This window comes from Gorilla gorilla, chromosome 17 (genome assembly GCF_029281585.2).
Source record: "Gorilla gorilla gorilla isolate KB3781 chromosome 17, NHGRI_mGorGor1-v2.1_pri, whole genome shotgun sequence".
NCBI lineage: Eukaryota > Metazoa > Chordata > Mammalia > Primates > Hominidae > Gorilla > Gorilla gorilla.
The window spans coordinates 82,794,284-82,818,325 of NC_073241.2; the positions used below are offsets into that span (position 1 = coordinate 82,794,284).

Genomic DNA, 24,042 nt, shown 5'->3' on the forward strand with positions numbered 1-24,042 from the left:
TATCGCTCTCTGAGCTGTTTTACATAAACATAGCAGTGGAGTGAATGCTTTGAGTTGAAGCATTTGTGAGTTTGTGTCTATGTGTGTGTGTTTGTGTGTGTGTGTATTTCCGACTTTCAAAACTGACGTCAAGGGGAAAAATACCAAAAGATATCCTAATACCTTATGTTTTATCCAACTTACTTTAAGAATGATTATTTTTTGTTATAAGTAAATGTAGACTTCTTTGCCTTTTCAGAAATCAATCATAGAATAAAATACTTCAAGATCGAAGCTTTGGGATACTGGCTATTCTATTTGATGTCACAAAATAATGAACACTTTTGAGATGCAGAAACATACAACAGATTTATTATTTTTGAAAGAAGTTTTATTATTTGTAAACCCTTTGTAATCAGGTCAGCAGCAAAAATACAAAACTATTAGAAAGTAAAATTTCTTTCTTCAGTAATGAAAGACCTGGAACTGCAATGTAAGTTCAGTCTCTAGAGTGCTCTCAGCACTCTAACTAAAAGATTATATGGCTTGCAAAATTGTTTTATGTTTCTCTCTCCAAATTTGTTTGGCTCCAAATCAGAAGATACGTATGAAACTCTTTTTCTAAACGTATTGTGAAACATTTGTTAATAATATTATTGCTTGTATTATAATATACTCATTTTGATAATAAAATATAGTATGCACAGTTTGTGGAATGAGTATTTTCTATATTTAAAGGAGACTAACATTGTCACATTTATGAGTAAAAATTATCAATACCGGGAATGTTTTGCAATCTAGCAATCCACTTTAATGACTGCAGTGATCCATTTGATCAGTAAGACAGGTGAAATAATTCAGTTGACTGCCTCAGAGTCTGGGAATTTGAGTTGTTCAAAAATAGACTTTATGCTCTTGTATGGCTTATATTTACAAATGTGTTCAACTACATTATTATTGTTATCATTATTATTATATTAACTATATACCCCAGGAGACTAAATCATATATCAAGCCACTCTAAAAGTCTCCAGTGTGTTAAAATGACAGATTTCTAAATAATACTCCTAGAAAATCCTTCATATTAAACTCACTTGAAAAATATGAAGTATCTCTAGCTCTGTCCTAGAAAAGACACAAAGACAACAAAATTATAACTTATTTCTTTAAGGAATTTATAACATTTTGGCTGGTATCTGGTTTGAATCTCTGATTCTTTTTAAAAGTTTCCTTGTCATTTTTAAAATTTCCCTTTTTCTGGAGTCTGTTTATGTGTTGATATATCCATAATGTGCTTTTTATAAAATATCTTTATTGAGGCATTGTGCTTTGTACTAGTTACTCTCAAATGTTCATTCATGTCTTCTGTAAAATAATTTAGAAAAACTATGTATCCCCTCATATATTTAAAATTTGACACTTAAAATATTTTGTTACACATTAAATACCTGTGAAAGATGGAATTTTTCTGATGTAACACGCTTTTAAACCAATCTAAAAGCACAAAAATACCATAGTAGTTTGATATCAACATCATCCCCTTAAAAAATATGTGAGGAAGTGCCTTAACAGATAGAAGTTAACACCACTCATTTTTCTCCTTGAACTGGAATCTACAATTTATTTTCCCCACAGATTAACAAACATACAAACATGATCTATTTTTATGTTTGTGGGTCTTTTGTTGATTATATATCTTACTTTTTTGCAGCATAAAATTTATATAAACCAAAATTTTATGTTTGTATTTCCAGTGACTATGACTCTTTGTTAATTTTCTTTCCTATGGATCTTGTTAACATTACAATTAGTGTTTCTCCACAACGGCATAGAGAGTAAAATTTTATTGGAGTGTTATCACTTAATGACATGAATGGGGCTTTTTGTACATTAATTGCATACATCCATGTATGAATGTTGCTTATTGCATTTATTCTATTCCAGTGTGCTTTTTATTGATCTAAACACTGTGAAACCTTTGCATATGTTTGCATATATATATATATATATAGTGTGTGTGTGTGTATATATGAATGAGTACTATAATAATGAGATCTTTATAGCAATCACTGAACAATTTGAACTTCTCCCAAATTACATGCCAAAATCACATTGTGACTTCTTATTCTGTTATTTTTGATAATTTTTCAACTAACAGCTACCTGAGATTTTCCTTCAATTATGCTCCAAATGAAAATGTTAGAAACCACCTCACTTGCAGAAGTATTTGTTACTCATTCAAGTTATTTACTTTCTTGTTTTCTAGGAGGTTCACAATAAAAAGCTGTACCAAAATTTATCAGCAATTTTAAAATAAACTTGAAAATTGCTTTCACCGAGAGGCACTTTTTGTAACAATATATAAAGACAAGATTAGGTTGCCTTTTCTTTTGGTGATTATTTCCTTTGCTGTGCAGAAGCTTTTTAGTCTGGTGCAGTTTCATTTATTTATTTTTGTTTTTGAAGCCAAGCTTTTGGTGTGAAACCTAAAAAGATCATAAACAAGACCAAAATCAAGGAGCTTTTCCCCTATGCTCTCTCCTAGGAATTAACTTCTGGGTCTTACATGTAGGTATTTTATCCATTTTGTGTTAATTTTTCTATATGGTGTGAGATAAGGGTCCAATTTCATTATTTTCAATGTGAAAATCATTCCCCCAGCACCATTTATGGAAGAGACTATACCTTTTTAACATAATTTCTAATCAGGAAGTGCAGTGCATCCAACTTTGTTTTTCTTTCTCAGTATTGCTTTGGTTATTCAATATTTGTTATGGTTTCATAGAAATTTTAAGATTTTTTTCTATCTCTGTGAAGAATGCCATTAGAATTTTGATGGGGATTGTGTTAAATCTGCATATTGCTTTGGGTAGTATGAACCTTTCAACAATCCCATTTATATGTGAAATATATGTGTGAAATAATACATATATAAGCTCAAATACACAGAGATAGAGAATGAAACAGTGGTTCCCACAGGTGGGAGGGGGAGAGGAAATGGGGAGATGTAGGCCAAAGAATGCAAAATAGCAGACATGTGAGACGAACAAGTCTAGAGACCTAACCTACAGCATGAGAACTAAAGTTAATACAATTGTATTGTATTAGGGATTTTTGTTAAATAAGTAGATTTTAGCTACTATGTTACTTTGTCACAAAAAGTAACTGTGAGCCGATAGATATGTTAATCTACTTCACTGTGGTAACCAACCTACTATCTACATGTATCTATATGTGTCTCAAAATATGTCATAAACCTCTAATATACACAATAACATGTATTTTTTAAAAAAATTCTATTAATGTCATCACTCTACACTCCAAAGCAAGAATTTGTGATAGAACAAAAACCCAATAAAACCCAACAATTTTTTACTGAAAAATAAAGACAAGATTAGGAAAATTGAAATATCACTTAGATCTTCACTAAAGCAATTTTTGTTGAAATGATTTATCTTTAAATGATTTATATTTTTATTCAATTTATAGGAAATACTAATCATTTAATCTGATTAGCAGAGTCACTCTTCATTTTCAAACCAGTCCATCAAAATGCTTTATCTGAAACAGTCTGACTTCATTTTTCAGTTTAAGTAAACATGTTCAAATGCATTTTAAGAAACATTATAAATATACTGAAAAATAAATTCTGGTATATAATTTCAATAGCTAGTTTACTAGAAGCAGCCCTTTTAAAATCTTTTATCTTTTATATATGTAATCTGAATTTTCAGTTAGAATTTAAAAGAAATCTATATGTTGCTTCTCATTGAGTTACAATATGCAGTGTAATTTGTATCTACAATTATAATGTTATAAAATGAGGAATATGACAAAAGGAAAGATTTTCATTTGGTAAATGTGCATGCATGTATGTGTATGTTGAACTCCAGTTATTGGCATTACCATCTAAATAAATAAAAGTAAATTATTAATTTCATAGACAGGAATATACTGCTAAAACTGATCATTCAGGTAGCTGACTTAACTTTTGCTTTGGCATAATAAAAGATAGGGAATGCTAAACATTTTATAAGATAATATAGGATAAAGATTGACTACAATTGGAATATTTAATATATATTATAATTGAATAGCTATTGAATAATGAAATTGAACAATACTAGCTAAACCTAGAATATATTGTGTATGTTTTTTATCTGTGGGTTTCAGCCCCTGTAACTAAAAAAAGTTGATATTCCTGAAAAACATTCAGTTACACTTAATATGTCACTCACCTGCACTGATTTGGGTATTTGAAGATATTTTCTATTTAAAGATAAATCCTAAGTATGACTATTGAGAAAACACTTTGCTTCTCTCTCTCTCGACCGTCCCTCAAGAGCAATACATTCTTTTACAGAATTAATGGAAAATTCCCAACATTTTTTCAACCCACTCTACACAATATATTTGATTTGTGAACAACCTAACCTTTCTAATGCCATAGTTCAACCTTAAAAGAAAGACTAAGACCAAGACAAACAAACAACATGACCAACATAAAATGTTAAGGTGGATTTATGGTAACTTGATTAACTGTTTCTTTGTTTGGAGCCCTGGAATGTTTTAAACTGCAGGGTAATATTTCGTAGTATGATGCTTGAGGGGTGAGCTGTCTTTTCTAAAGTAAAAAGTGGGATTGGTGGAGAGAGGTAAGTAAGGGAACCTAGTTGATACTATGAAGAGTGTGTATAGATTTGAGGATCTGAAAATTCCACCGTTTTCTTTTTTGCTTGTTGAGTGAATACATAAGGTTCAAAAAACCCATTAACCTTTTTCTTTTGCAGCTGTCGTGAGCGCCATCCCGGTGCCAACGCTAGAAAGTGCCCAGTACCCAGGAATCCTCCCGTCTCCCACCTGTGGATATCCCCACCCGCAGTTCACTCTCCGGCCTGTGCCATTCCCAACACTCTCAGTGGACCGAGGTTTCGGAGCAGGAAGAAGTCAGTGTAATGCATTTTCCTCTCTTTTTAATAAGCACAAATGAATAATAGCAAAGGCGTCTTGTAAAATATGTTGCATTCTGACCTTCTTATCCCTTAGAAAAGTTGATTTCCCTATGACTGTGGTACTAGAATGTTCCTTTCCAACACAGTGCTTTGGATCCTAGCTCATGTGCATTTGTACTGATTCCCTAGGCAGCTTTCCACAGCACACTCCACTGACAATACAAGGGGAAGTGGTGGGGAAACAAATGTCAAGTGGTTCCATCAAACAATGATGTGATGGGTACTTGAAATTAATATGTCCTATTAAATAGGAAATTAATAATCAAGTGATATCTTCCAACATATTTCGTATCTGTTGGTTATGTCTCACTGATTGCTGATGAACCAATAACTTGGATGAATGCTTTAGATTTCTTTAATCAGGTAAGTGATACTTTTTCAGCTTTAAAAATTAATTATCAGAAAAAAAGGATTTCCAGGGTATTATTTCATTTCTTTGAAGGAAGGTAGGAATGAAAAGAGACTCTCAAGCTATTATATACACCCTGGTGATTTTTGCTGTGCCATTTGACTGTTTTTTTTTTTTTGAGCACAGTGTTTTAAAATCTATTTTATGGTTTTCATCTCTTAGAACAGGTGACTCAGCAGCTCATGTGAGATAGGATGTTTTGTAATAGATATGATAGTAACAACAATAAAATATATTTTTGAGGTAAGGTATATTTTTCTAACCAAACAGGGACAGCTCTAAGAAATCATAAATCATCTAGATACAGCAAGGTTAGAATTAAAAGGCATCAAAGATCTGCCAAGGGAGAATTAGATTTATTTTCTCTTTTCTCACTGCACATAATATCTACAGAATAGAGTTGTGTGCAAAAACTCGAGGAAAAATAGTTGCCCAAACTTCATTGAAGGGAATTAAATAGGAAAGATGTAGAAAGTCTAATAACCAAAATTTTCAAATCCCAAGACAACTGGAAATGGAATTCCAATCAAAGAATTGAGAGCCCACAAGTGCCTTCTTCACTTCTAAAATGAAGCTCTCTGCAACAAAAAAAAAGACAAGTTTTAATGTTAGTTTAGTATTCTATTGGTTTGTTGTCTCCTACATTCTTTTGATTTCTTGTATATTCTCTGACTTTAAAGGGAAACATGAAAAGAATGTGTAGACTTTCAGAGGCTCAGGTGGGCAGATCACTTGAGGTCAGGATTTGGAGACAAGCCTGGCCAATATGGTGAAACCCTGTCTCTTCTAAATTAGTTGGGTGTGGTGGCGCATGCCTATAGTCCCAGCTACTTGGGAGGCTGAGGCATGAGAATCTTTTAAGCCTGGGAGGTGGAGATTGCATTGAGCTGAGAGTGTGACACTGCAATCCAGCCTGGGTGATGGAGCTAGACTCTATTTCAAATTAAAAAAAGGAATGTGTAGAATGACCTTTATCAGGTTTCTCCATCATGACTGGTACAAGCCAAAATTCAGGACTTTTAAAATTAGTAATTCACTATTTTTATTCGTGTTGTGTTACTCATTTCTTGTCCCTTTTTTTAAAGGCATAGTTTTCTTTTGAAAATTTATTCATTGAGATCCAACATCAATTTACTCTTTCCGTTTTCCTCTTTCCTCTTAAATTGGTGCAGCGTGTGAAACTCTCTCTTATTGAATCATGGGGAAAATGATTCCAAAAGTTGAAGCTCAACGAAAATGAATAAAGGGAATTGACTAGTATAAAATTTGTTTTTATCTGTGGTTAAAAGTCTCATGTGTGACTTGTGATTTTGAGAGTGAGTAGGTTGTGTGTATGTGGGATAGGAGGCTTGTGAGAAATCTCTGTACCTTCTGCTCAATTTTCTTGTGAACCTCAAATGCCTCTAAAAATAAAATCTATTAGAAATTAATTGATTGGGCCAGGCGAGGTGGCTCATGCCTGTATTCCCAGCATTTTGGGAGGCTGAGGCAGGCAGATCACGAGGTCAAGACATTGAGACCATCCTGGCCAACATGGTGAAACCCCATCTCTACTAAAAATACAAAAAAAATTGCTGGGCATGGTGGCATGCGCCTATAGTCCCAGCTACTCATGAGGCTGAGGCAGAAAAAAAAAAAAAGAAATTAATTGATTAAAATATTTATTCTCTAGAAGATGTTTTTATTTTTTAAAGTAAGGATTATTAAATAAAAGTAGTTAGTTATACGACAAAATGCTTAGTGATTTTTTAACTTTATCTAAAATCAAAAGGCAATGGATGTTCTACTCCTGCCCAAGATTTTACAGACTTTTAAAATACATCTTCAGTCATTCATCAAGAATTTTTTGAGCAAAGCTATGCACAATGCAAAGCAACTAAGATCTAATATGTGTTCCAAGTGACTGTTTAAAATAAATAACACTCACCCTCCTTTCTAGGAAACTAAATATTCTCTAAATCACTGTCAGAAACAATCAACTAACTTCCCATTTCCCGTCATTCCGTATTGGTTTCTAAATGCCTTAGAGAACACTAAACATTCCTGTTCTCTCTCAAGCAGAAAACATTTCATGAATCTGGGTGGATATATCTTATTAGTCGCCTTGGGAAACAGAGAAAGGCACACGTATTAAAAGAAAAAGTTGACTTTGCCAAGGTGGAAACTCTTTTTCCTCCAAAGTTATCTGAAAGACCTTTGAGTGAGTTTTATAAGAAATGAATCACTAAAGTCCTATTCCAAAGGTCTGCTGCCTTCTGAAGGCACAAATAAAGCTGAATTTCTCTCCAACCATAAGGAAAGAAAAGATATGGTACATACATTTGCATTACATGTATTCGCTGACCTATCAGTAAATAATATTTATATTTATATAGTTGTAATGGACAAATATTTCTTCTTCTTAATAAGTAACTGCAGTACTGCTCTTAGCCTCAATAAGCAAATGAGTTATCCCTAGGGAACAGTTTAGCTGCATTGTATTTGAAAACTTCAACCAATAGGTAGTCTTGGGGCCTCATTTCTACAAATCAGTACAAAATTGGTGCCCCCACTTTCTTGTCTTTGAAACAAGTAGGTGGTAGAGGAGCAGTTTAAGTGATTTCCACTCTTCCTTTTAGTTCTGACATTGTCTTAACTAGTGGGAAGGCTGGTCAGCTTTATTCATGCTATTTTTCTGCCTCTGCTCTCCCTCAAATGGGAAATCAACTAATAAATGAAACTTGACCTAGATAAAATGAGGAGTGCAATGGAGTTCATAGAGTAATCTCTAGGGTATTTTTAAAAAATACAGGCTGTAAGAAACTGGGGTTATGTAAAAATATTGTGTCACGTCGTTCTTCTGAGGTTAATGAGTGAATTGGGTTTCTAGAAGTGTTCATGACTCAGTCTTTGCTTAGAGTTATTGGCTTGCTATATTTCTATCACATATTGTAGTTTTTATATAGAAGAAAATTCCTCATTTCCATTTTTATAATATTTTCCCAGTTATTCTGTAGCAATTATTTATATGTATTGACATTAATTATTATAAAGTACCTTGAGATTTGACTCTGCTGTGTAATGGTATGCTATTTGTATAATGAATTCTGACTATTTCATCATGTAACAACAAGTGCCTTGCTAGCATGTATTTGATTCTCACTCGATACTCTGAATTGCAGAGCAGGGGCACGTCATGGACAAAAGCAGGTTTCTTTGCTTTCAGAGATCTTGGCAGAGCTAAATGTCATGCCACTAAGCCAATTTGTTTTGTTTCACATAGGTGTCCTGAAGCCAGTGCCTGAACTGGACAAAAGTGCTCATCTGAAATGAGAGTATTTCACTGGTGGACCAGTTGCTATTGTATTTGTTAAAGGGTTTTTGCTGCCTTAAGTGTCAGCCAGTTCCAAAAAGCATTTATTTTGCTCCACTTAAAATATAGGAATTATGAATTATAGATGGAAATCCTATACCTGTTCACTATATTCATTTTGAACACAACAGAAATTGTCCCTTAGGGATTGGTGATATATTCCGTCTTGAGGAAGGGCCCTCTCACTCCTGTCTAGTACATTAGGCACTTTCCTATTCTCCCTATGTGGTACTAAGGATGGATTTTGCTAAAGAGGGGACCTACCTATGTAAAGCCATTTTTACTTCTGTCAAAGTCAAGAGCCATATCATGATGTTTGCAGCCAGGATCACGGGGGCCAGCTGAAAACTTGGGGATAGAAGACTGGGCATGCAGACAATTTTTGTTTTTGGAGATGCTGATGAGGAGCAATGGCATTAAAGAGTAGTATTAGGAAAAAAGAAAATTGTGGCGTAATCAGAATTCATGTGAAATATGAAAGTTTTCAAAATAAGAGACCGAATTTCAAAAGACTAACAAATGCATGTACATTCTATTAAACTTACAATCACAATAATGTAGATTTCTTTATTATACTTTAATTTCTGGGGTACATGTGCAGAATGTACAGGTTTGTTACATAGATATACACGTGCCATGGTGGTTTGCTGCACCCACCAACCCATCATCTACATTAGGTATTTCTCCTAATGCTATCCCTCCCCTACCCTCCAATCCCCGAGAGGCCTTGGTATACATGTGTCCTCATTGTTCATCTCGCACTTATGAGTGAGAACATGTGGTGTTTGGTTTTCTGTTCTTGTGTTAGTTTGCTGAGAATGATGGTTTCCTCCCTACAAAGGATATAAACTCATCCTTTTTTATGGCTGCATTGTATTCCATGGTGTATATGTGCCACATTTTCTTTATCCAGTCCATCATTGATGGGCATTTGGATTGCTTCCAAGTCTTTGCTATTGTGAAGAGTGCCACAATAAATATACACGTGCATGTTTCTTTATAGTAGAATGATTTATAATCCTTTGGGCATGATTCTGGGCCAAATGGTATTTCTAGTTCTAGATTCTTGAGGAATTGCCACACTGTCTTCCACAATGGTTGAGCTAATTTACACTCCAACCAACAGTGTAAAAGCCTTCCTATGTCTCCACATCCTCTCCAGCATCTGTTGTTTCCTGACTTTTTAATGATAGCTATTCTAACTGGCCTGAGATGGTATCTCATTGTGGTTTTGATTTGCATTTCTGTAATGACCAGTGATGATGAGCATTTTTTCATATGTTTGTTGGCTGCATAAATGTCTTCTTTTGAGAAGTGTCTGTTCATATCCTTTGCCCACTTTTTGATGGGATTTTTTTTATTGTAAATTTGTTTAAGTGCTTTGTAGCTTCTAAATAAATATTAGTCTTTTGTCAGATGGATAGATTGCAAAAATTTTCTCCCATTCTGTAGGTTGCCTATTCACTCTGATGATAGCTTTTTTGTTGTGCAGAAGATATTTAATTAGATCCCTTTTGTCAGTTTTGGCTTTTGTTGTCATTGCTTTTGGTGTTTTAGTCATGAAGTCTTTTCCCATGCTTATGTCCTGAATGGTATTGCCTAGGTTTTCTTCTAGGGTTTTTATGGTTTTAGGTCTTATGTTTAAGTCTTTAATCCATCTTGAGTTAATTTTTGTAAAAGGTGTAAAGAAGGGATCCAGTTTCAGCCTTCTGCATATGGCTAGCCAGTTTTCCCAACACCATTTATTAAATAGGGAATCCTTTCCCCATTGCCTGTTTTTGTCAGGTTTGTCAAAGATCAGATGGTTGTAGATGTGTGGTATTATTTCTGAGGCATCTGTTCTGTTCTGTTGGTCTGTATATCTGTTTTGGTACCAGTACCATGCTGTTTTGGTTACTGTAGCCTTGTAGTATATTTTGAAGTCAGGTAGCATGATGCCTCCAGCTTTGTTCTTTTTTGCTTAAGATTCTCTTGGCTATGATTCTCTTGGCCATATGAGCTCTTTTCTCATTCCATATGAAATTTAAAGTAGTTTTTTCCAATTCTGTGAAGAAAATCAGTGGTAGCCTGATGGGGTAGCATTGAATCTTTTGGGCAATGTGGTCATTTTCATGGTACTGATTCTTCCTATCTATGAGCATGGAATGTTTTTCCATCTGTTTGTGTCCTCTCTTATTTCCTTGAGCAGTGGTTTGTAGCTCTCTTTGAAGATGTCCTTCACATTCCTTGTAAGTTGGATTCCTAGGTATTTTATTCTCTTTGAAGCAATTGTGAATGGGAGTTCACTCATGATTTGGTTCTCTGTTTGTCTGTTATTGGTGTATAGGAATGCTTGTGATTTTTGCACACTGATTTTGTATCCTGAGACTTTGCTGAAGTTGCTTATCAGCTTAATTATCAGCTTAAGGAGATTTGGGGCTGAGATGATGGGGTTTTCTAAATATACAATCATGTCTTCTGCAAACAGAGACAATTTGACTTCCTCTCTTCCTAATTGAATACCCTTTATTTCTTCCTCCTGCCTGATTGCCCTGGCCAGAACTTCCAACATATGTTGAATAGGAGTAGTGAGAGACAGGGCATCCTTGTCTTGTGCCAGTTTTCAAAGGGAATGCTTCCAGTTTTTGCCCATTCAGTATGATATTGGCTGTGGGTTTGTTGTAAATAGCTCTTATTATTTTGAGATACGTTCCATGTATGTGTCCAGGAATTTATCCATTTCTCTAGACTTTCTAGTTTATTTGCACAGAGGTGTTTATAGTATTCTCTGATGGTAGTTTGATTTTTGTGGGATCGGTGGTGATATCCCCTTTATCATTGTTGATTGTGCCTATTTGATTCTTCTCTCTTTTCTTCTTTAGTAGTCTGGCTAGCAGTCTATTTTGTTGATCTTTTCAAAAAACCAGCACCTTGATTCATTGATTTTTTGAGGGTTTTTCCTGTCTCTATCTCCTTCAGTTCTGCTCTGATCTTAGTTATTTCTTGTCTTCTGCTAGCTTTTGAATTTGTTTGCTCTTGCTTCTCTAGTTCTTTTAATTGTGATGTTATGGTGTGGATTTCAGATCTTTTCTGCTTTCTGTTGTGTGCATTTAGTACTATAAATTTCCCTGTACACACTGCTTGAAATGTGTCCCAGAGATTCTGGTATGTTGTGTCTTTGTTCTCATTGGTTTCAAAGAACATCTTTATTTCTGCCTTAATTTTGTTATTTACCCAGTAGTCATTCAGGAGCAGGTTGTTCAGTTTCCATGTAGTTGTGTGGTTTTGAGTGAGTTTCATAATCTTGAGTTCTAATTTGATTGCACTGTGGTCTGAGAGACTGTTTGTTATTATTTCCATTCTTTTCCATTTGCTGAAGAGTGTTTTACCTCCAATTATATGGTCAATTTTAGAATAACTGTGATGTGGTGCTACAAAGAATGTATATTCTGTTGATGTGGGCTGGAGGGTTGTGTGGGTGTCTGTTAGGTCTGCTTGGTCCAGAGCTGAGTTCAAGTACTGGATATCCTTGTTAATTTTCTATCTCATTGATCTAATGTTGACAGTGGGTCATTGATCTAATGTTGACAGTGGGCTGTTAAAGTCACCCACTATTATTGTGTGGGAGTCTAAATCTCTTTGTAGGTCTATAAGAACTTGCTTTATGAATCTGGGTGCTCCTGCATTGGGTGCATATACATTTAGGATACTTAGCTCTTCTTGTTGCATTGATCCCTTTACCATTATGTAATGGCCTTCTTTGTCTCTTTTGATCTTTGTTGGCTTAAAGTCTGTTTTATTGATCTTTGTTGGCTTAAAGTCTGTTTTATCAGAGACTAGGATTGCAACCTCTGCTTTTTTTTGCTTTCCATTTGCTTGGTAAATCTTCCTCCATCCCTTCATTTTGAGCCTATGTGTGCCTGCACGTGAGATGGGTCTCCTGAATACCGCACACTGATGGGTCTTGATTCTTTATCCAATTTGCCACTCTAATTGATTCTTTATCCAATTTGCCACTCTAATTGGAGAATTTAGCCTGTTTGCACTTAAGGTTAATATTGTTATGTGTGTATTTAATCCTGTCATTATGATGCTAGCTGGTTATTTTGCCTGTTAATTAATGCAGTTTCTTCATCATGTCAATGGTCTTTACAATTTGGTATGTTTTTGCAGTGGCTAGTACCGGTTGTTCCTTTCCATGTTTAGTGCCTCCTTCAGGAGCTCTTGTAAGGCAGGCCTGGTGGTGACAAAAATCTCTCAGCATTTGTTTGTCTGTAAAGGATTTTATTTCTCTTTCACTTACAAAGCTTAGTTTGGCTGGATATGAAATTCTGGGTTGAAAATTCTTTAAGAGGCCAGGTGCAGTGACTCATGCCTGTAATCCCAGCACTTTGGGAGGCCAAGGCTGGTGGATCACGTGAGGTCAGGATTTCAAGACCAGCCTGACCAAGATGGTGAAACCCCATTTCTACTAAAAATACAAAAACTAGCTGAGCATGGTGGTGGGCACCTGTAATCCTAGCTACTCAGGAGGCTGAGGCAGAGAATTGCTTGAACCTGCGAGGCGAAGGTTGCAGTGAGCCAAGATCACGCACTGCATTCCAGCCTGGGTAACAGAGCAAGACTCCATCTCAGAAAAAGAAAGAATGTTGAATATTGGCCCCCACTCTTTCTGGCTTATAGAGTTTCTCCCGAGAGATCTGCTGTTAGTCTCATGGGCTTCCCTTTGGGTAACCCGACCTTTCTCTCTGGCTGCCCTTAACATTTTTTCCTTCATTTCAACCTTGGTGAATCTGACAATTTGATGATTATGTGCCTTGGGGTAGCTCTTCTCGAGGAGTATCTTTATGGTGTTCTCTGTATTTCCTGAATTTGAATGTTGGCCTGTCTTGCTAGATTGGAGAAGTTCTCCTGGATAATATCCTGAAGAGTGTCTTCCAACTTGGTTCCATTCTCCCCATCACTTTCAGGTACACCAATCAGACGTAGATTTGGTCTTTTCATATAGTCCCATATGTTTTGGAGGCTTTGTTCATTTCTTTTCACTCTTTTTGCCCTAATCCTCTCACTTTATTTCATTAAGTTGATTTCAATCTCTGCTATCCTTTCTTCCCAAGCTGCCTCTCTAGATTCCTCGTCTCTGGGCAGGGCATCTCTGAAAAAAAAGCAGCAGCCCCAGTCAGGGACTTATAGGTAATAGGTAAAAACCCCATCTCCCTGGGACAGAGCACCTGGGGGAAGGGGTGGCTATGGGCACAGCTTCAGCAGACTTAAACGTCCCTGCCTGACAGTTCTGAAGAGAGAAGCGGATTTCTCAGCACAGTGTTTGAGCTCTCATAAGGGACATACTGCCTCCTCAAGTGGGTCTCCATCCAGCCCATGTATCCTGACTGGGAGACACCTCCCAGTTGGAGCCGACAGACACCTCATATAGGCAAGCTCTGGCTGGTGGGTGCCTGTCTGGGACGAAGCTTCCAGAGGAAGGTACAGGCAGCAAACTTTGCTGTCCTGCAGCCTCCACTGGTGATACCCAGGCAAACATGGTCTGGAGTGGACATCCAACAAACTCCAGCAGACCTGCCACAGAGGGGCCTGACTGTTAGAAGGAAAACTAACAAACAGAAAGGAATAGTATCAACATCAACAAAACGCATGTCCACGAAGAGACTCCATCCGAAGGTCACCAACATCAAAGACCAAAGGTAGATAAATCCACGAAGATTGGGAGAAACCACTGCAAAATGTCTGAAAATTCCAAAAACCAGAATGCCTCTTCTCCAAAGGATCACAACTCCTCACCAGCATGGGAACAAAACTGGACAGAGAATCAGTCTGATGAATTGACAGAAGTAGGCTTCAGAAGGTGGGTAATAAGAAACTCCTCCAAGCTAAAGGAGCATGTTCTAACCCAATGCAAGGAAGTTAAGAACCTTGAGAAAAGGTTAGATGAATTGCTATCTAGAATAACCAGTTTAGAGAAGAACATAAATTACCTGATGGAGCTGAAAAACACAGCACAAGAACCTCATGAAGCATACACAAGTATCAGTAGCTGAATTGATCAAGTGGTTGAAAGGATAATGTAGATTTTATTTCAAAAATGCAGAAAAAGATTTTATTTCAAAAATGCAGAAAAAGTAGAAAAGGAAAAATTGAAAGAAGGAAGTAAAAAAGGAAATAAAACATCATAAACATATTGTCCCTTTAATGGCTAAACCAGTGTTTAAAATGTAATGTGCATTAATTGCAATCCATCTTCAATAGCCAGAGAATTATTTAAGGCAGATTTTTGAGGAAAATTGTGAAATTTCGTTCCCTGGATGAATATTTTTAATGTGGCGTTTATAGACCCTTTAATAAAAAGCTAGCCCATTGGAGATAAAGGAGGAACCTAGAGAAATAGCCACAGGAACATCATTTGTGAGACGCACAATTCACAGAGGAACACAGAAGCCAAAGCATTTTCACTTCCCCAGAATTTCTTCTGTGAAATTACAAACTCTTTCTGATGAATAATTTTCTCCAATCCAACGATTATCTTGAGAATCCTTTGTGAAAGAGCCTGCCTTTCCCTCCTAAGCAATGCCTGCAATCTAACATTCCACAAGCATCCTCTGAGACCTGTGGTTGGAAGGAATTGCTATCAAGGAGGCCCACATTAAGGTAAACTTTCTTATGGGAACAAAGAGTGAGGAGAGGACTTGATGTCATCTCTCTCAGGCCAGTGCCACAGAGATGCCCAAAGTTGGGTCTTGGCTAAAAATTGACCATCGGTCATAGTCTCCTTTAGATTAAATGAGTCAAAAGTCAAACCTGAGTAGTTTTCATTATCTCTAGAACCACACTCACAAAAATCTCATTACATGACACTGTTTGAATACAAGCACACAAGTGTTTCTCTCCCCTTTACAGTCTTAAAAGAAATTTAGTGCCTTGTATAACACCTACCTAAAGCCTCGCATCTGAAAGCCAACATCACCAAGGATTTGCCTTAATGGTTTGCTTGCAGCCCTACACTTTATCCTTAATACTGTGCATTCATTTGCTCTTTTTCTTCTTCTTTGGTAAGATTTCCTAGCCTGGAAATAAGGCACTTCTCTTCAAACTCCTTGTGGAAATAAGGCACTTCTCTTCAAACTCCTTGGGATTCTCTCATTTGCTGCCTTGATTCATTTCCCTTGTTCAAAGAAATCTTTTATCAAGTCTCTGCCTGTATTTTGGCTCTGATTGCTATATGGCTACATCCTGTGCTCAGCCAACCTTGTATCTTTCTACCTTCATCTCTGAATGGGATAAGCCTGGAGGCTGCTCAATGACCCAGAAGAACTCTAACCCCTTCTGAATATAGAAGAATGAGTATAGATACCCTCTGAAGACACATTTCACTTCTGCATAACTTTAATTCTATGTCTTGATCTTTTGTATCTTAAATCTCTATTCCCTTCAGAATTATCAGATTTTCTATTTCCTCTGCCCTTTGATGACGTCCTTGAGCCTCCGGGAGACTTGTCTCAAAATTATCTCACTAATTATCTTGAAATATTTCCTGGTTAAAAATTCTCTTTCAAAAGCAAGATATGATCTTATATCACTGCATTTTGTTTTGATTTATCTGACAAAACTTTATTAAGAAATAAGTCATCAGAAAAAATATTTTATTAATACTTAAACCTACTATGCAGCTCGTTTCGCTTGCAGTTTAACCTGGACCTGTTAACTTTGAATATGAATGAATAGTTCAAGTTCAATCACTGTGTCATTAACAAGGAAAACTTCCTTGAAAATATTTTATTCTGTCTTAACTGTGTTCTCTGGAAAAAAAAAAAAAAGGTGTATTTCCATATACAAAGCTTTTCAAATGCCCATAGGCACTCACAGTAACCGTGCAGAACCTCTTCAACTACAGTAATCTGCCTGAAAATTACAAGGTTTACTATCAAAGAGGAAAAATTGCAATTCCGCATTCAGGCAACTTGTTCTGGCAGAGTCATCTCTCATATAACTGTTTAGCTAGATGTGCCTCCATTTTGTTATGGAAGATAATGATAGTGGTTGTTATTTGTATCATTTTATTAGCAATGCCTCTGAGCATCCCGTAACTCTGATTTGTTTGACAGTTGACATGGCATGTTTAAATCACAGAAAAATTGGCTGGTAGAAAATAATGCAGCTGTAACAGGGTTTGGTACATTGAATTTCACTGACATTGCTACTTATGAAAGGAGAAATAACTCTTTTTTCTCGCTTCATCACTTATGATTAGAGGGCCCAGACAGTTCAAGCAATATAGTCAGTGCTCAATATATTTTACTATTCTTTCTCAAAGATAAATTCCTGTCCTGCTGGATCTATTTCTATTGTTTAAAGGGGAAGTGCTGTCATGTTCCGTAAGTATATGAAGGTAGACGAATGACAATTCGTTCATAACTTGGAGAAGAGACTGACCACATCCTATCACATCTCTCTGAATGGATGCAGGGACTGTTCCAGTGACTTAAGGAAAACAGACTTTGTCCAGGAATAATGAATGACTTTTCTTGTCTCCACTGCAGCAGTGAGTGAAGGACCAACTACCCAACAACCACCTATGCTGCCCCCATCTCAGCCTGAGCATTCTAGCAGCGAGGAGGCACCAAGCAGAACCATCCCCACAGCTTGTGTTCGACCAACTCACCCACTCCGCAGCTTTGCTAATCCTTTGCTACCTCCACCAATGAGTGCAATAGAACCGAAAGTCCCTTACACACCACTTTTGTCTCAGCCAGGTAAAGTACTCGGTTGTTCACCTTTAAAATTCTTATTATTATTGGTGCCTCTATTTAAGTGCATGAGGGTGCTTGAGAAGGCCTAGATGTCATATATCTTTTCAATGCTGATTACATGCCCAGTGTGCTCATTTTTGTTACTGATGCTTGTAGTGTAACCCTTAATGACCCACCTCCCAAGCAACTGATTGGTTGTAGGTGCTTTTCATCCCTTTGGAAAGTTGCCCATGAATCCTGGAAGCCAGTCCACCATTTTTAATATGTGCTATAGGTGTGCTTGCTAGAGAATACTGGAAACATTCCTGATTCCCTAACTTCATTCTGCCACATGAGTTCTAAGGGTTAAAGCTAGACTCCAAGACTAGATGTAAAGGTATAAAAATCTGCAAAACCACTTTTTAGAGAAATGGATTGGCTCTCATAATTCTAATTTGTGCCTTTCAATAGTCATTTCTCAGGAGTTCTTATTTATTTCAGAGTACTAGGCCACAAAGGAATGTCAGAACCAGTGTTGAGTACAACTCAACTAATTTTAAAAATGAAGAAACTAACATTTAGATTGATTGATAGAAAGTAACATATCTATGGTCCTTTCTAAGAAAATAAGATGGCAGGGATGGGAAACGAGTCCCAGATTCCCAATGCAGTATTGATTTTATTACTTCACCTAGTATCCAAATTGAGCTCCATTTTGTTTTTGTTAGGGGTTGAGAGGGGGGAGAGAGAGTGTATCAGAGAGAGGCAGAGACAGAAGGAGGAGGAGAGGAGGAAAAGAAGAAACAGGTAGAATGAATGTCAATAGATAAGTAGAGATAAATAAATAGTACTTAAAATTATTTGGAATATTAGAATAATTCTTTAGTACTTAAAATTATTTGGAATATTAGAATAATTCTTAAAATCCTCAGTATATCAGGCATAAGATAGTAAATTTCAGTAATCTGAGATGGCCTCCTTGATGAGCACAGGCAGCTGAACTGGGCTAATCTACATTATGCTCATACATTTGACTAACTTTTCTGTTACTCAGACCTACAATAATTTATTTTGTTGCATTAGTACACAAGCCACATAATGACTGTAAAAGCTAGAAAAATGATTGTCTATGAAGTATAAATATTAATTATTTTATATTAAGAATGTATCTAGTTGCTGGGATGACATTAGTTGATTTGTACACATCACCTCTGATGTTCTCAACGTTCACATGATGTGCAATATGGATACTCAGCTACACAGCCCCTGAGAGGTGGAGTGGAGCATGAAGGCATGTAGGATTCCATTGGTTGGGACGCACGTTCCACTATTCAGTCTTCCTTGACACATAGGCTCAGCACAGGTCATGATTTCATTCTACAAGAGATGGCCCTTCTCACCCCAGCAAAGCCCACATAGGGACTTAAAAAGGTCTGTATTGCCCAAGCCCCTCTCTCCACCCTCCCATGCATACACACTCCACACATACATTATGGGGAGGAGCTGCTACTTTATATGGCCCCAAAACTATGAAGTCTTTGATAATTGAGGCAGAGACAACTTGAAGCAAGAGCATTCATTTACTGAAATTCTGGTGCCAAGAGTATGCTTCCTTGTGATTTCTGGCTGCATCTGTTTCCCCACTGCAAGCACAACCCAAGGAAACAGACCTTGAAGGAAACTAGTATTCAAGATAGTTGACAGCTTAATTGCAACTGCTAACAATAACTAGCCTTTAATGAATCTTTAATGCACATGCCTATAGGACAGGCATGATTCTGCAGGCTTATTACATCTCATTTGATCCTCTAAACAACTTTGTAAGGTAGCTACTAGTCTTAACCCCATTTTAGGCACAAGGAAACTGAGACACAGAGAATTTAAGTAGCTTAAGTGTACATAGCAAGTAAGTAATGCATCTTTTCCCTGCTCTCCTGGGTTCTCAAATTTTAGAAACTCATTTGTGCCTCTTAGTTTATGTCTAACTTGTTTAATAAGAAAAAGACTAATAAAACGACTAAATCATTAAATTAAATCATTAGAAGAAAAAAATCAAGAAACATCTTAAAATAACTCTGAATTGAAGAATATATTTTCTCATCAGATTTCTTCACTCGCATTTTAATGAGGAAAGGTAAGAACCTTAACTATTCTATAGTAAAGAGGACCAATTTGATAGCAACAAAAAGTAAAGTGCGCTTGCAGCAGTTTATGCTGTTAATGTTCTCTCGGCTTGCAAGTAAAAACTTTAAGAATAAAACAGCTGAAAATGACATTCTGGAGGCTACTATGGCTACTTTAAATGAAAAATTTTACTGCACCAGTGGTGTTTAGTTTGGGACACAAGATTTGGAAGTCAACCTATGCTCTGATGTGCTACAATAACAAAAAGATACAATTTTTTTTAAAGAAGATTTGATGATAGATGGAGCAGAGAATTGGCATTTTTTTACTAGTTATTTTCTTCTAATTACATTAATGCCAAAGCTGCCTAAAACAAACTCTGATACAATGCAGTATAAGTGGATTATGTCCTTCATAGACGGGAAGTAGAATCAGTTGTGCTGTTTCTATACTAATTTCATCAAATAATAAGCATGTCTGAAGAGCCAAAGAACCATTCTCTGATCTAATGGCAACAAGGCAAAATCTCGTTTTCTTTTATTTTCATGGTACCCTTAAGATCCTTCTTTTGTTTTTATTTGAACTATTTCTCTCAAGCCATCTCTTCTTTCCTATTTTCAGATATCTCCGGCTAGAGTTTTTGTTTGATTTTATGTTTTTTATAGCTCCTCTTTAAATGCCACTCCTCTCCCCCACTCAACTGTCAACTGGAGGCATGCCCCGCCATCCCTTTGGAATTATTAAATTCCTTTTCCTTTAGTGTTTCTCTCTTATTGTCTTCCTATGATTCCTGTTCATTTCATAATGTCTTACCTCATGATTTTCAAATAAGTTCTTCCTGCATTGCTCCTGACACATGGTAAATAGCATGCTTTTTAAAAGGGCTGATGTTTACTTATTCTGATAGAAAAAGAAAATTAGCAGACTGACAAATGTATTCGCTGTGACATTAACTACATGCTTCTTAGACTTAAAGATGAAATACTTAGAGCTTTCAACAAGTTTTAATTCTAAGAAAATCATTACTTTCGTCAAACTGATAGATGAAGTAAAGTCATTCTCTTGTCAGCTTTTAAAAAAAATACCTCAAATAATTTTACTGTGGATTTCACAAGAAAGGACTGCATAATTAGTGATGAATTTATCTTTACTTACCGCAAGTAATTACTTTAGAATATGGTAATGTGAGGCATTGCCTAATTTTTAAAAATGAGAAACTTCTACTTTGAAAGCTTTGAGATTAGAATCAAGGAAGAAGCTCTTTCCCCACTCAAATTCCTGTGTGTGAATTTGCTTTTTTTTTTTAATTTATTTTATTTTAGGTTCTGGGGTACATGTGCAGGACGTGCAGGTTTGTTACATAGTTAAACGTGTGCCATGGTGGTTTGCTGCACCTATCAACCCATCACCTAGGTATTAAGCCCTGCATGCATTAGCTATTTTTCCTGATGCTCTTCCTCCCTTCACCCTACCCACCGACAGGCCCCAGTGTGTGCAGTGTGTGTTGTTCCCCTCCCTGTGGATTTTCATGGGCAACACCATCAGTCTGTGCCTTAGTTTGCCTCCCAATAAGGCACACAGAGCTATGCTTGCAGCAGTGTTACATGGGTCTAGGGCAAAACGTATTATGCAGTAATAGTCTCCATGGGGTGGCAGAGCATTTTGCAATATTTTTATAGTAAGCAGTAATTAGAAAGCCATTCTGTTGTCATAACGACTGAAATTCTGCTTACCTGAAAACAGATTCATTTCCTCAATTTTTTTTCTTCCACCTGCTGAGTTAAAAATGTAACTTACAAGACTCTAGGGTATTTATGGTGTTTCTTACAATTTCATCATCACCTTACAATAGAGTCCTTCCATTTTTTAATGCTTTATCTATAGACGTGAATAACCGTGAGATCTTTACACATTTCATGGAGGCTGCAATCACTACACTTTGCAAATCACAAATGTAGACATGTAAGTGATTTGGCTTAGTCCACTTTCAGGTTAAATAGAAAATGTTTGATAGAGTGTTGGGCTTATTGCATTATAGATCTGACATAAATTTTACAAAGGGCTAAGATAGGGTGTGTGGGTTTTTTTCTTCTTTACTAGTTAAAATTCCTTTTAGCTGTGGAATGATCAGCTGCACTTTAAATGAACCTGGGTTAGGAGACCATTTGTCTTCTAGAGATGTAATTCTAAAAATTCTAAAGGGAAAGAAAATGTGATCTCTTAAATAGTGACCTTTATATCATAATACTCTTTTATAACATTAGCCCCCTGGACCTCCTGCAACTTTGTAAAACTCCATAAGCACTATATTTTCCTTCATCTACACATTGCATTTTACACACATATATTTATAAAAGCAAAACTCCAGAGCATTCTGATCTTTTCCATCTTCAAGGGATCAATATGTCAGTGGACATGACAAGTCCAAAACTCACTTCATTGTACTGCGAAATTGAGTTTGATTTTCCCCGTGCAAATTGTGGCATGTGCTTTAATTTGTCTGAGGATTGAAGACAAGGAGTGGGTGGATGTGGCTGACAGTGGACAGAAAAGGCGTTTGATTTATATTTTATGGATGGTTGGGAAATCATGTATTCCTGCTGTAACCTGATCTTTTTGGCAGGCCTTATTTCAGTAAATCTGCTATCACACAAAACTGCCAATAAATTACTATAATGCATTAATGCAATTGCTTTCCCTGAGCCACTCGTAGGCTGCCATTGCAGGTATTCATCAAGAATACCACACGAGTGTTCCATTCTGCTAAAATCAGCCACAGGCAGAGGTCATGGGAGATCAGACATCCTTTAGAAGGTGACACAAGACGGTCATTTTAAAGGCCAGTCAGATAGAATAAGATAGAATAAATCATTGGCACAGCTAAATAGAAGAGATGTGTTGATTTGGTGTTCTTGAAGCCAATACTTCCAATCAATGCTAGAGTGGAAAATTACACTACATCTTATTACATAAGTTTCATCTCATGTGAAAGCTATCAGTGTGGCTTTTTGGTAGACATCTCCTTGAAATTTTCCTGTCCTCACTCCTAACAGATTTTTTTTAATAGGTGAAATTTGATTCGATTTGGTCTGGTCACCCTAAATTATCCATTGGTAAAATGTAATTAAGGCAAATTTGCTTTAAGTATCAATAATGTTTGTGACTCTGGAACCTACCTACTTGGTGGTTTAATAAATTAGTATTTCCTCTGAGGTTTTAGTAAATAAATATTAATAGGAAAAGAGCTCTGTTAATTGCCCAGAGGAGAGAGAAATAATTTCTAGAAGAGTCATTATGAGTAAGCCAAGCAATTGATGCCCTATTTATAAGTGACAAAGCAGAGGCCTAAAAACGTTAGGCAGCTTGCCCAAGGTCAACAATTGAGGTGACAGCCAAATGTAAAGAATTTGGAGAAATGTTTTTTTGTTTTTGTTTTTTTTAACTTTGAAGATAGATACAGGATTTTACCTAGCTTTTTTTGTGATGTTAACAGTTATTCTTAGAGTGACTTCCCCCCCCCCCCTAAAAGGGGTCTTCTAGGATCCTAATAATTACATATTCTTTAGGAGGAACTACATCAGGTAAGTTAAGTCATTTAGCTGAGTGTTTGAGTAAACATTTCATTCCTTTATGTTGGCATTACATGGAGAGGAGATGTTATAGCAAAAGTAGCAACTAGCTGGAGCACTCTGGAATAGCTGCCATCTGCCTTTAACTCACCTGTCCAGTCTGTCGAGTATCCCTCTACGGTAAGGCAGGAAGCCAGGGGCTGACATCTGTTGCTTTCACCATCACTGATGGCCAAGGCTTTAGAAACAAATTAAAAAATAAAGATGAGCATAAAGAAGTATATAAGAGTTTAAGGCATATGGGACTATTGCTTACAATGGGAGTCGGAGAGTGTGACCATAGGTCAATGAGAGCAAAAACTGAACAGCTAGTATTTTTCAGAACTGCAAAAATCTCTTTTGGGGAGGGAGTGAATGACTGACTGCAGTAGAAAAGTTTGAGTCCCTTTTATGAAAGGTTGGCCCAATTACAAGAAAATATCACATCAAAAATTGTTAGACCATATATGAAACTGAAGTTAACTATCAACCTAATACAATGAAACTCTGAGGTTAAAGTATTCAGTGGCCATCCAGATAATCGTAAGAAAAAGTGAAAAATAAATAATCTATTTTCAGAACTTTGTAACCTAATAGAAGACATAATTCGAAACATGTAAGCTACAAAGAATGTACTTGGATTATACTGCAGAGTGGGTGGCCGCATGAGTGACAGAAAGAATGGTGAAGGAAAGGTGGGCAGTAGGTTGTTTTCAAGGCAGTAAATATTCCTTTTACATTTCTTATACACTTGATGGGTCACATGGTTAACTACTGCTGTATAGATTTTGTTGTTGTTTTGAAATATTTTGAAAATAAAGCATCTTTTTAAAAATCA

The 24,042-nt window shown here is 36.4% G+C and overlaps 2 protein-coding genes across 6 annotated transcripts in view; one reads left to right on the plus strand and one right to left on the minus strand.

Moving 5' to 3' along the window:
• Positions 1-24,042, plus strand: part of DCC (DCC netrin 1 receptor) — a 1,206,401-nt gene that overhangs the window by 1,152,395 nt on the left and 29,964 nt on the right. Inside the window, exons 26-27 of one of the 3 annotated variants that reach the window (XM_019014295.4) lie at positions 4,770-4,931; positions 17,284-17,496. In XM_019014295.4, coding sequence (XP_018869840.3) covers positions 4,770-4,931; positions 17,284-17,496 — 375 coding nt within the window. The remainder of the gene's footprint in view (positions 1-4,769; positions 4,932-17,283; positions 17,497-24,042) is intronic. The other 2 variants (XM_019014296.4, XM_055367978.2) reach the window with 2 other exon arrangements.
• LOC129528167 (uncharacterized) overlaps positions 1-24,042 on the minus strand; it is a 262,066-nt gene that overhangs the window by 1,158 nt on the left and 236,866 nt on the right. For all 3 annotated transcript variants that reach the window (XR_010131244.1, XM_055367979.2, XM_063699224.1), the window contains one exon: positions 23,317-23,403. Coding sequence is in view for 2 of the 3 variants with exons in the window: in XM_055367979.2 (XP_055223954.1) it covers positions 23,317-23,403 (87 nt within the window). In the remaining variant the exon portion in view is untranslated. The remainder of the gene's footprint in view (positions 1-23,316; positions 23,404-24,042) is intronic.